General features: G+C 39.1%; 2 protein-coding genes across 2 annotated transcripts in view; one reads left to right on the plus strand and one right to left on the minus strand.

Moving 5' to 3' along the window:
• ARL13B (ARF like GTPase 13B) overlaps nucleotides 1-14,013 on the plus strand; it is a gene marked incomplete at both ends in the record, with an annotated part of 48,041 nt that overhangs the window by 13,652 nt on the left and 20,376 nt on the right. The gene's annotated exons all lie outside the window — the stretch shown is intronic.
• On the minus strand, nucleotides 4,991-5,866 carry STX19 (syntaxin 19; the record flags this gene model as incomplete). Its single annotated transcript, XM_082013773.1, has 1 exon — nucleotides 4,991-5,866. One exon carries the CDS (start codon nucleotides 5,864-5,866, stop codon nucleotides 4,991-4,993), a length of 876 nt encoding a protein of 291 aa, XP_081869899.1.

The following is a 14,013-nucleotide window of genomic DNA, read 5'->3' on the forward strand; positions in this document are numbered from 1 at the left end:
CTCATTGTTTATCACCCCCCATGAAGGTATCACAGTATCATTTTAAGACAGTTTTCCTAAAGCGCTGATGGTATTGGCTGTTACTGACTCAGTACAAATTATTTGAAAATGTTAAACTTTATATTTGGCTTTTTTTTACTGTTCAGTGTTACTACTTAATTTATGTTCTCTTTGCTCATGTAGGCCTCGTTTAACACTCGGGTGCTTAAGTAGTTTATCAGTCTGTTATGTATGGGAAAACTTGAGTTGTAGAAAATAGGACTTCTTGCAGTTCTTATGCTTATGGATCAATTCTTCTGTCAGCATCCTCAAGACATATAGGTATGCGAGTTTAAACTTTCTTCTCTTTGAATTGTTTTGTCTGTCCTTTTATCAGAAAGGAATATTTATACTTCATATTATGTAGGCAAATGCAAGTACTTCTTTTGTTTGGGGATTTTAGGGGGGGGATTTTTTTTGGGGGGTGGGGAGGTTTGCTTTGACACAAAGCACATGCAAAAGGACATTCAATTCCATGTGCTATGGCTGATATTTTTATACCAGAGAGATTGCTGGGCAGCTATTTTCTTAGCAGAAAGCTGCTTTCTACATGTTATTTTGGTGATGAGGGATTGTACCTATTAATATTTCACATTTCTTATTAGAATACTAGCATCTCTGCTTTAACTTGTTTGCTCTTCTGCATAACCATGTAACTTAAAAAAAAAAGGAAAGTTATTTTAGTTATTACTTCAGCCTGCGTAACTTCTAGTGTTAATAATTTTCAATATTCAATATCAAATTCTCATGATGTCAATGTAAGTTGTTACTTTCAGTTAATAGCACCTGTAATAAGAAAAAGCTTTCTGGTTTTCTCTCAGTTCTTCTGCAGTGTGTTATATATGTTTCTGTTTTGCCATTTTCTAACCAATATACAGCTGAAAACTAGTTGAATTATTTACCTGCGTATGGATAGACAGCTGTTTTCCTGAGTATTATGTTTTCTTCCAGGATTTAAAGTACAGCTCTTGTTTATCCAGACTATGTTTACTTCAAAGAAGCACCTCTGTGGTGTGAAGAGAACTGTTCCTGGGCTAACCCAGGAACACGTTTCTCTCTCAGATACAGGAGCATTCACAACAAGCGTCCTTGTGGGGGATACTGTATAAACAGGTGGTGTTTGTTGTATTTTGGTTTTCTCTTCTGTCAGTGCTGGCTGCAGTAATCCTTCACAGAAATACCATAATGCCTTTCCGTTTAAGGGCCCAGGAGAGAAGGGAAGGGCTATCTGTTACTTACCTTTGGTTTTTTCTAAAAGTAAAAACAAGAGAAGAAGGTGGGGTGGTGTGTGTAGTGCATATTTCTGTGTGTATTATGTATGTTTGTATACATATGTACATACACACATGAAAGCATGTTGGCGGTAGCAACTTTTTTCTCTGTATTGCTTATTGGCTAGTTTCTACTCTGCCCTTGGAACGTAGAGCTAGCTTCCATATATGTAACAGTTAAGGGAGATTATTTAATGGTATAGTATCACTGATGTCATTATCTAATTTCACTTTTTGTCACTACTGTGTAAATAACTTATTCACTTTAAAGATCAGACTTCTGACTGTACTTTGATAACAGTTAATTTCAGTTGCAGTTTTAAGCTGGGATGGAAGGAATCCAACTATTTATAAATATCTCAATGTGAAAATAACTCAGTAGCGCCTTTTGATAGTAGATTGATTTTTTTTTTTCCCTTCCAGTAGATGCAATTAAAGACATCTAGCTCACTTAGTGTCTTGCAGAACTGCAGTGCAGTTTGCTCTGACTTCTTTGACTGTATCCAGATACAGTGGTATTGGTTGTGTCTTCGCACAGTATAAAGGAGTTGAGAAATACATTCTCAGTTTAGTGTTTGGGGTTTTTGTTTTGTTTTGTTTCTTTTTGGAAATAACTTTTTTGTCTCAGTTGCATTGTTATTTTCTATTAAATTGCATTAGAGCACTGTTTCGCATTCTGTTCCAACAGGGGTTGTGTACAGGGCAGAAACCAACCATTAGGACTATGGAAAGCAAAAGCAGTCCACATCTGCTTTCTTCACTTCACTGCAGAAATAACTGCTCCTGCAAAATAAAGCAGTGGTATACTTCCTGTCTTGCTAATTCAGGTATTTCATGAAGAATATCTCAGGTATCTTCAGGGACAGGTTGAGTCAATGGCTAGCTGCTCTGTTTTAGGTACTCAGGGGAGATATTCATATTTACTACTTTAGGCATCTGTTTTGCATGTCTACATGAGGATCCTAGGCTTCTACAATTAGTAGAATTTCATGGGACCATTTGTAGTTCTGGAAGCCTTCAGCTAGTTCTTCTAGCTATTCCTGTAGCAGTAAAAATAAATGCCTGTCCTATACTGTGTCTGGTTCTGGACTTTCCACTACAAGAACACCGTGAAGACAACTGTTGATTATACTATAGTGAGTCCATGCTGCTCAGGTATTGGAGTGTATGACATATGAGGAGAGTCAGAGAGCTGCATTTATTTGGACTTAAGATGAAGAAACTCAGGGAGAGATCTTCCTGCTGCCTACCCATAAGGTGTGAAGATAACAGAACAGGGGTCTTCTCAGAGAAGTGGTGGACAAGAGCTGCAACCAGGGAGATTCCGGTCTTGATTTCAGCAAGAGTTTGAGCAAGAGGTTGGTCTGGATGTTCCCTAGAAGTTCCTTCCAACCTAAATCATTCTGTGGTTTTAGGTTATGTTTATTTTTATAAGGATGGAGTCCTATTTTTTAATAGGATATTGATAATGAAGGATATTTTTCCTTCATTTTTGTACTAGCAAAGGTACAAACTCTTCAAGAGAAGAGCTATGGATGTCATCTATCTGGACTTCATTTGACACAGTCTCCCACAACATTGTTCTCTCTAAATTGGAGAGATATGGATTTGATGGGTGGACTGTTCAGTGGATGAGGAATTGGTTGGATGGTTGCATCCAGAGGGTAGTGGTCAACAGCAATTCTGGATGGAGATCAGTGATGAGTGGTGTCCCTCAGGGGTCTATACTGGGACCAGTACTGTTCAATATCTTCATCAATGCCATAGACAGTGGGATTGAGTCCACCCTCAGCAAGTTCACAGACAACACTAGGCTGAGTGGTGCGGTTGACACACCTGAGGGACACAATGCCATCCAGAGGGACCTGGACAAGGTTGAGGAATGGGCCCATGTAAACTTAATGAGGTTCAACAAGGCCAAGTGCAGGGTCCTGCACCTGGGTCAGAGCAACCCCCAGTATCAATACAGGCTGGGGGTGGAAGGGATCAAGAGCAGCCCTGCTGAGAAGCGTTTGGGGGTACTGGAGGATGAAAAGCTGGACATGAGCCGACAATGTGCACTCGCAGCCCAGAAGGCCAGCTGTATCCTGGGCTGCATCCAAAGCAGCGTGGCCAGCAGGTCAAGGGAGGTGATTCTGCCCCTCTGCTCCGCTCTGGTGAGACCCCACGTGGAGTCCTGTGTCCAGCTCTGGAGCCCTCAGCACAGGAAAGACCTGGACCTGTTGGGACAGAGGAGGCCACAAAAATTATTAGAGGGCTGGAACACCTCTCCTGTGAGGACAGGCTGAGAGAGTTGGGGTTGTTCAGCCTGGAGAAGAGAAGGCTCCGGGGAGACCTTATTGCAGCCTTCCAGTACTTCAAGGGGTCTTATAAGAAAGATGGGGACAATCCTTTTAGCAGGGCCTGTTGCGGTAGGACAAGGGGTAGTGGTTTTAAAGTAAAAGAGGGTAGATAGATAGATAGATAGGACTAGATCTAAGGAAGAAATTTATGACAATGAGGGTGCTGAAACACTGGCACAGGTTGCTCAGAGAAGTGGTAGACACCTCATCCCTGGAAACATTCAAGGTTAGGTTGGATGGGGCTCTGAGTAACCTGATATAGTTGCAATGTCCCTGCTCACTGCAGGGGGCTTGGACTAGATGACCTTTAAGGGCCCCTTCCAATCCAAACTATTCTATGATTCTATGAAAAGTGAGATTGCAGAGGCAACTGCATATTTAGGTAGGCTAGGCAGTAGTTAGAATGTGTCTTACCACTGTGTAATAAAGTATCATATTCCCCTATCCTTACCTGGTGGGGGTCTGCCTATGTAGCTGAATAATGTAAATATCTCTATGTCAGTTTATTAATGCTTGGCTTCTCAGCAGGCTGCTAACAAATATCCCTGTAGGCTTGGTGACATGATCTTCTGCTGCTAGTGGTCTTTAATGTGTTCAGAAAATATCAGCTCAACACCTATCTGTAAGAAATACAGCATGCTGTTACTAAAATAAATAACCCATTGTCTGTTTTGCATTCCATAAGACAGTGCACACTGTCCCGCTATAACATGAGCATTATTTCATGGCATTAAGCAGGTAAGTAAGCCTGTAAGTAACTTTTCCTATAGAGGCAGTATTGAAACACTCCTGATAACTGTTTTCTGACTTCTTGTTTGGTTTAGGCATCACATTCTGGATTATTACTGACGATGTCTGCTGTATGTGTAGGGTTTTTTTTGGTAGAATTTCAGATTTTTGGAAAAAAAACTTAGAATTTGAACCAAGTCAATATGAGTGCTAAAAAACCACAAGGCAATTAAAAATACTAATTATTATTTTATAAAAAGTTGACTAAACCATTCTTATGAATCCTGTCTTTGAGATTAACAATATTTTCAATGGTTCTCAAAACCACAGATAGTTTGTTGCCACGTTGCTTTAGTTTGAGTGGAAGAGCAAAAAACTGTCACTTGTGTCCTTTGATCCTTTCCCCTAGTTCATATATTTCTGTGAAAACCGTAAAATTCTTTGCATTTTTCTAACTCTGTTTGGAAAAACAGGTGCAGTTTTTCCTGAGAGCTCTGTGGAAGAGGAAATGGGGAGAAAAATGAAGCAATCGAGGGATCCTGAGACTGCTTTACAAGATCAGTTTACTAAATAGGAACCATTGGTATTTCAAACAGTTTATTTCTTTTGTCATTTGCAGCATGGACAACACCAGCAGCATACTGCTTTGCAAGGGTTTCTTTTTCGATACTTGACTGCAAGCCCAAATTTTTCTTTGGATACTTGAGTGTATTCTTGAGTGTTGTTCATACTGAATTCAATGTTGTTCATCATCTCCCCTTGCTCCTCCACGAGAACTGATATCTGGATAAAAAGTTCCTTTAAGTCTTTGATCTGGTTCTCCAGATTGACTAGTTCTTTGTGTCTCTGTTCAATCTCCGAAAGCTGAGCTTTGGTAATTTTGACTTCAGTGAGTAGATTTTCATTGAAAATCTCCCATTTTCCTTGTTGAAGCATGTCATTGACTTCTTCCTCAGATACCTCTTTACCAGCTACTTCAAGCTGACGGACAATAAATCTTCTGCATTTCTCTTGCTTAGCAGTTATAGCATCGTTGTATGAGAGCATAGCATTTAGGTAACGCTGGGATAAGAAAGTGTGCTGAGAAGCTAGAATTCTTACTGTGGCACGTGATGGCCCATGTTCATTTTCAGCTTTTTTCACTGTTATTGACAGTTCATCCAAACATTTTCGTATGTGTTCTGCTTGAATTTTTATTTCTCTTGCTATGTTAGATTCCTTTTTCAGAACACTGAATCTTCTCATTGAAGATAGTAGGCTTTTTTGTTGCTGACTGAATTTATGAACTTCCTCTACCAAATTATTAATTTCATTCTGAAGCTTCTGGATTTCATGCAAGTGCCTTTCAGTTATGGGCTCTTTTTCATATATAATGGCCTGCTGTTCAAACTCCTCCTGCTCTTCTTGTACAGTTGCACCGTTGTTTTCTACAGTTATCTGTAGTTCCTTAGCTCTCAGTTTAAGCTCTTGGAGGCGGTCTCTCATGGTTTTTGTGTTCTGTTTTTTTCAGGTTTTTTTCCCCTCTTGCAACACAGGGAGTTAACTCCAATATCTTTTTTTCTCTTGTTTCACTGTAATCAAAGTGTAACAACAATCAGTGTTAGCAGTTACAGGTATACATGAAAAGTAGTTTTGGAGATTAGAGCTACTTCACTCTCCACAAAAGTAAAGTAAAAGTAGCAATGAATTGGAAGTGGTAGGTGTTCTGAACAAATGTACAAGATAGGTGGTGTCAGTGCACTCTTACCATTTAATCCAGTTTCTGTACGACTTAAAAACTTTAGGTTATGATTATCTTCAGACAGGTGCAGTTAACAGTCTTTCCTCAGTTTCTTCACTATAGTGTTTTTTCCACATACTGTGATTTGTAGCCCAAGGCCATTTTTGTGGTAGATTTGTAGTGTAGGGTCTAGAACTTAGAACAATGAGGAATATGGCATGCGGAGAGGACTTTTATTTTGGGGAGGAAGAGAGCAGTAACTCAAATTCTTATTTTATTGTCATTCCTTACTTGATAAAAACTAAGCAACTTTTAAATCTTTTTGGAAATAGAAGTGAATCTGCTGCTCCGGTTCTGGATTCTCAGTAGGAAACATGCCCTTCAGCTTTAGATGTTTTGAGTTAGACTATCTAATGAATCTGGCACGAATAAGCTACTTTAGGCTTTTAGTTTAGCCACAGTGAAAAACCTTTCCCTATTTTCCTTGCCTTCCATTGCCTGGGAAGATAATCTGATCGTAACTGAAGCAGTTAACTCTACAGCAAAACAGAACAACAGAACTTTAATAATTTAGCATGATGTCTTATTTTTTGGATGTCTGAGTTTTCATACAGAACAACAGAACTCTAACAATTTAGCATGAAAATACTTTTTTCTTTTTTTTTTTTTTAATGTCTGAGTTTTCATAGAGGTGGGTCCATATCACTAATATTGCAGCTTGAAGGTTTTCTAAGCCTTTTTTGGATTACTGTCACCTGTTCTTACGTTGTCATTTGCAGTCTTCATAAAATTTATGCAAATGTACTTTGTGTGCCATAGTGGGATACTATTCAGTACTGTTTCTTATTTAATAGGAAGTGGATTTAGTTCTGTTTTCTACCCTAGCTGTTGTGCAAGCTTTGCTGGAGATATAATTAAGAGAAAGTTTCTATTGTATATGTTTTAGAAAATATCGAAGTTCAACTATTTTTAATTGTAGGGAAGAAAGTATTTTCCTCAAACTCTACGTGAATGTTTTTCTTGGACTATGATCAAGAATGGAAAATTTCAGTAAAAAGTAAAATGTTCAGGACTAGAAGATTATGGGATTTTTACTTGAGGTCTTATGGTTAAGTCAAATGTGCGTCTTTCAAAGGGCTGTTCCAAGTGTAAATGTTAAACAGTATAGTAGTATCTCTTGGCTGTTTTCAGAGCTTTCAGGGCAGTCTTCTAAAATAGTGTTTTATAGGTGCATTTCTTCGCAAACCCCAATTCTAAACATTTATTTATTTTTTTTTAGTAAGCAAATGCAGTGTTTCTTTATAGTCTCCTGCAAAGGATCAATCCAGTAACCTGTCAATATGCAAACGATTTTGTTACATTTGAACAGCTTCAAATGATACTGCTGTGGTATCTCTGCTCCCTTATGCGTATTTAAAGTCCCTAAATAGATTTTTGCATAATCCAAGTCGTGGAGTTGAACAGTGTGAACAAGTCTTCCACAGACTTAAATGTGCCTGTCTGCAGGAGGATTAGCTGAAAAACGAAACCTGAAATGCTACAGAGATCATTCATGAGAAAGAACGTTGATATTCTATCCTAGTGTGGATTTTCCTTACTGCTTTTCTTTTTTTCTTCCCCCCCCCCCCCTTAATGCCTTAATATCTGAATTTAGTGTTTGTTGATTCACATCAAGAGAATCCAGAAAGCCTGGCAGTCATTAGAAGTTACAGTAATGTACTGACTTGTGATCAGGCAAGCTTGCAAGCAATTTATTGGAAAACATTACTTTGGGGTGGGGAAAATGCAATGTGTATTAGTTTTGTTACAATAATTCCTCTTCATTGCCTAACTTGCTGTGTATCTTCCCACAGCAGAAGTCAGGCAATTTTTTCAAGATAACATTCTTTAGGAATGTTTCAGAGCTGCTTGGCACAACTGAGACTGCTGCAGGGAAAGTTCAGTCTGGGGCATGCGAAAGGAACCAGGAGTGCTAAACAAGGCTTCAGAGAAGTGACCTGAAAATCTCTTTTAGTGTAGCCTAACACATCTGTTGACCCATGTTAATTTAGCATGGCTTGACAAGCCTGTGATTAAAAGCAAGTTCTAAGGGCACCATTAATGCTTATGATGTGAGGTGGCAAGACTTTCTTGTATCTAAGAGAATGTGAGTAATTACTGAAAAGTTCTAAAACATGCATGCAGTCACCCAGTTACTCCTTCAGAACACAGTACAATTTCTCAAAAGGGCGGTTACCAATTTTTCATATGGTTAATCTCCTATGGTTTGAAAGTAAATTAAACACAGGAGCATAAGAACTATACTGGGCTTTACCTTCAATTTGTATATCCATTAACAATTGTCATCTACTTTTCAATGTTTTGGGTGCCTTGATCTTGAAACAGCTGTATTCCTTGGGGAGGGGGGTGGCAGGAAGCAACAGAATTGCAAATCTGCAAATATTGTCAAATATCAAACTTGCAAAGAAGTAAGCAGAAAATACTTAAGATGGATGTTAATGGATTTTTTTTTTCTTGTTTAAACATCAGTCTCACTAAAGAGTGGAATGTAAGCAGTGGAACTCTAGTCTCATATCTTATATCCTGTAGGGCTTGCCTTCAAAACCTGCCACTGAACATGCTTGCCAATAAATGTGGTTGATTATACTGGCAACTGAAACACATGCTGGTTTCAAATAAATAAGGATGTCTTCACGACAAAGATAACCTTGGAAATTGTTGGCTTGACTTCTTGAGTATTCCACAACTAGCTTTGTTCGTATACTGAGTCCTTGTTGTTGTCCTACGTGTTTGTGTATATGTATAGGGGCATGTCCTGTTGTTCTTTTGACTGAGATGAAAGATCTATTTCCTTGAAGTTTTTGTCAATAGAGGGAGAATATGCCTATTCTTTTAGAGTTGAGTGAAGGGAATATGTGAACTGAAAGCACTCCAGTGGACTTAGTGTCCCCTACATTCAAAAAAAGATTTTAAAAGATGATCCTTCTGGTGTGATAAAGTAACACAGCCTAGCACATCCTCATCAGACTTTTTCTTCATCGAAGGTTGGAAAATTTAGGTTAAAACAGATAAGAGACTGACTGCAGAAAAGGCAAAGCAAATCAGTAGATGGGAAAGCATTAGCTTGTTAAACTGTAGCTTCAAATTATTGACTATGTTTAGCAATGGCCCTAAATGCTCTTGCACATATAAATCTGAAGTGCATTGGTGAGGTTTGCCTGTGATTCTGGTCATCCCTCAGTCATAAATGCTGCTTTGTCATCTTTTTTCTGAACTGTTACTGGTGCTGAAACCATATGTTTGAAGCCAGAATCACAAGCTGCTAGCCAGTCTTTAATAAAAGATAATCTGTAGAAATGGAGTTGCTCAAATAATATGGCTACAATAACTTAGTCAAAGTGATGTGGCACTGTGCCTTCTTTGTTCACACTTAGAAGCAATGTAAGATTGAAAATGTGGCCAAAGAACAGACAGGGCTACAGGGTGGATTTGGGGAGGAGGTGGCAGGGTGAAGGAAGGGAAAGGAGGAAGAATCAGGCCCAGTTTTGCCCAGTACCTAAGTTGTACTCCGAGTTCAAGGATTATTGATGTGCTTTCATACATGTATTTGGGGAGAAAAAGTAGGAATGCACATGCATCATCTCAGTTTGGTCACTGGCATACCTTATCTTCTAGAAAGGCTTCCCTCCCCGCCCCTCTCAGCATTTTTTATCATGTAGATCCACTGGTGATTAATTTTGTATTTGCTCTTCTGGTAGGCATCTACATATATAGCTGACAGATTCAGAAACACAGTTTTCACATCCGTGTCAAATACGTTTTAAGGATATTGCAAGAGTCTTTGCCTTCCAATAATTTTACTGTTGACTCAGGGTTATGAGTCTCTCCAGCCAAACTGATGACATATGTGGCTGGGAATGTCTTTATAATGACAGTTACCTCAGCACACTGACTAGGGGAATAATAGATACTGAGGACTGGACCACCATTATTAATCTGTCATGATGATAATGTCCTAAATTCAAGGATAATAAATTTGATGGAAATGTAATTTTTTATATAATCTTCTCAATTTTTTAAGGGGGGGTCAAGAAAAAAAACAAGTTGAAAGGTCCTTTTGCTTAATTGCAAAGCAGCCATATAGAATATTCTTCCACCTATATAATTTATCAGTAGAACCAGTAAACAGGGAGCCTACATCCAAAAATGAGGTTTGGGCTGTATTAAGTTATAAAGCATAAATGGATATGCAAAGTAGGTAAGTTGATCATACGGAACTCTTGTTACTGGTTGTAATTAGATTTAATGGCTTCTTTTTTGGTGTTGATGAATTGGTTTATGTCCTCCCCACTCCCCAACTTATGAAAAACTCCTGTTTATTTTGAATTCCATAGTTTTGTTCAGTCTTTCTGGGTTATTCAGCACCTTCATTAAAATGCCTGATACAAAAGGCTCTGTTTGTGTTTGATCTTTGATGCAATTTGCATACCTTCTTACATTCATTTTAACATACTGTGGTCCACCAAGATGAGGACTTGCAGATAATCAAGGAGGAGAATTCTCACTTTAAGAGCTCTTTGAAATGTATGATCTGAGTTCTGCATCATACTCCTTCTTTACCTCTGCTGAAATACCTACTTTTGGGTTTGGGTTTTTTTTGGTGTGTGATTGCAACAAAAATAAGGGTCAGTTTGTTTTCCTGTTCCTTAGTTATGGGTTGATTAAGGGCACTGGGTAGAGGACACTTTCAGGCAACATGTCCCAATGGAATTTCAGGTTACAAGTAATTTTATTTTTTTTTATTATTTTCTTTTTATGCCATTTCTACGCTGCAGTAAAGTTACATTATAGTTCTGTTATATGGTACCAACAGTCCTGCATAACTGTTATTTTTGAGCGCAATGGCTCTGTGTAATGTTTGGAGTCATACTGTGGTCTGGAACTTGATTACAGCTTTAAGTATCTTAAGTTTAGCAACAAAAAATTAGTGAGACACGTATACCATTTAAATGCCTACAGTTTAAGACACAGTAGTCTGGGGGGAAAACTAGGAAGGCGAGTTGAAATTTAATTTTACTCTAAAGGCTGTGCTGTCACATATATTCTCACAAGAAAAGAAGGAACTTATTTGATGGTGTTTTGGAATCTTGCCCTGTTACCCAAAGATGTATCTTAAGTAACTAAAGTAAGCAATCTTGCTACAGGTTCCATTTGTTTTCTCTTTGTTTAAAAAGTTTCCTTTAGCTGAAATACCTTGTAAACAAGCATGCTTAAACCAAGGATTATCACACAGCAAGGTGCTTGGATGAAAATATCCTCTTAAAGCATCTCTGTCTTAGGATGGTAAGTCCTTGGAAAAACATATTTTAAAATAGTTCTAAGTTCAAGTTTCTGTTTGTGGGAAGTGTGGGAGTGGTTCAACAGGAAAATACCAAAGGCAGAGAGTTTGCTCTGGTTATGAGCCTAACAAAAGTTTGCCATTATATGTGGAAGGTGGCTAAATTGTATCAGAGTATATACCATATGATAGTGCAAAATCAGTAACATTTTCAGCACAGGGGACTCAAGCGCTACTGGGTATCTCATTCTTAATATTACAAAATACTAACATGCAGAGGTCATTCATATTTGTCAGCCTTCATCTCTGGGAAATAACCTGTAGCACATTGCTTCTGACATTGCCTACAAAGTAAATTGAGGAAGTACAGTCTGGTTGCTTGTCCCCTTGAGACAGTGCTACCCACCGTAACTGCCATAAGGCTACCCAATGAAACCAAAATGACCAATATGCAACATAGAAATGGTGTGTTTGAAGCAAGGTAGCTTGGGAGTTGCTCTAATTAGTGTGAAGTAGATCATGGAAGGTGGAGAAATGTTGATACTGTGTAAAAACATGAGATTTGAATGGATTAAAACAGGTCTGAGTATTCAAGGAGTTCATAAGAGAGTTAAGAATAAGTCTAAAGTTGCTGGAAAAGTATAAACAAATCATGCTGCTGGAGTAAGCCCTCCAAGGGAGGTGTAGAGGGGGAAAATAGACCTAAGTTACTTAAAACAGTTCAGGTGTTCTTGAGTGTTTGGCCAGAAATCTGTAACACAGTCATGTTGTAGGAGATGTAACTGTCTTGTGTTGATTGTATGGTGTTGCATGATACAGGAAAGAATCCAGAGAGAGAAGAGAAGAGAAGGGAATGATGCATGCTATAGACTTTAGCATTAGTGGAGTGGGAGAATATGGCAGTTTGTGAATCATCTGTATTACAAGCTTTTATACTTTTGAAATCTCTACGACTGTCAGTACTTATCTTACGTTCCAGTTAGAAAAACTTGGGGTTTCCTTGCTATTTTATGAAGTATTTGGTTCAAAGATACACAGTGAATCAGTGGCAAATCTGACATTGTTCCTTGGAGTTTTGGAACCTTTGTTATTTATGTGTGGCTGCAGATGTGGAAGACTTGAAGAAAAGCATCTACCACCATTTCCATGTCTACAGACAGCAATTCTTATGCACCCTACTGATACTTTGGGGAATGGAAGGTGGTGAGTTTGTGCTTTTGCACTGACATAAGTCACAGTTATGGTCACGCATACTGCACCTACAAGTCCTGACTGACAAAACATTGATCTCACTATGCAAATCAGTTAGTCTGTAGGTTATTATCTGCAATTGATAAGGGAATGGAGTATCCCTTGATTAAAAGCAAAACTGAAGAACTTACTTAATGTTTTTGATGGTGTATTTCTACCTATTAAACCAGAGATTTACTGTCAGTAGTGATCTTTAGGAGACCTCAGAAATGAGCAGTAGAGAGAAATAAATGTATACATTGTAGATACCTGGGTTTATATGTTTATTTCCAGCAAGAATAATACTAGAAATCAGCACCTTCACGTAATTAGCTGGTGTGAATACGATTGCCACCTATAGGTCACAGAAATACAGAGTGGAAATCATAATCTCCTCTTGCCAAAAGATCACATAATTAAGGTCCAGATATTGATATATTTTTAAAGCAGTATTTGAAAATAAATAAGGAGCAAGAGAAAGGGCTGCAACAGGATAGAGGACGGGTGAAATTCTTTCCATTTAATAGGTTTAACAAGGCTAAGTGCCGGGTCGTGCGCTTCGGTCACAACAACCCCATGCAACGCTGCAGGCTTGGGGAGGAGTGGCTGGAAAGCTGCCTGGCGGAAAAGGACCTGGGGGTGCTGGTTGACAGCCGGCTGAACATGAGCCAGCAGTGTGCCCAGGTCTGAGCCCAGCATCCTGGCCTGTATCAGAAATAGCATGGCCAGCAGGACTAGGGAAGCGATCATGCCCCTGTACCTGTGCTTGTGAGGGCCCACCTTGAATACAGTGTTCAGTTTTGGGTCCCTCACTACAAGAAGGACATTGAGGTGCTGGAGCGTGTCCAGAGAAGGGCAACGAAGCTGGTGAGGGGTCTGGAGCACAAGTCTTATGAGGGGCGGCTGAGGGAACTGGGCTTGTTCAGCCTTGTTCAGAAGAGGAGGCTGAGGGAAGGCCTTATCGCTCTCTACAACTACCTGAAAGGGGGTTGCAGTGAAGTGGATGTTGGTCTCTTCCAGGTAACTAGTGATAGGACGAGAGGAAATGGCCTCAAGTTCCACCAGGGGAGATTTAGGCTGGATATTAAGAAAAATTTCTTGACTGAGTGGTCAAACAGGCCTCCCAGAGAGGTGGTGGAGCCACCATCACTGGAGGTGTTCAAAAAACATGTAGATGTGGCCATGATTTAGTGGGCATGGTGGTGTTGGGTTGACGGTTGGACTTGATGATCTTAAAGGTCTTTTCCAACCCTTGTGATTCTATATATAGTATGAACTCCTAATTAACAACTTTTTATTGCTGTAAATCAGTTTCAATATTTTTGTCTTGCTGGCAGTAGAATT

Source organism: Phaethon aethereus (genome assembly GCF_964289735.1).
Source record: "Phaethon aethereus genome assembly, chromosome: 1".
Taxonomy (NCBI): Eukaryota; Metazoa; Chordata; class Aves; order Phaethontiformes; family Phaethontidae; genus Phaethon; species Phaethon aethereus.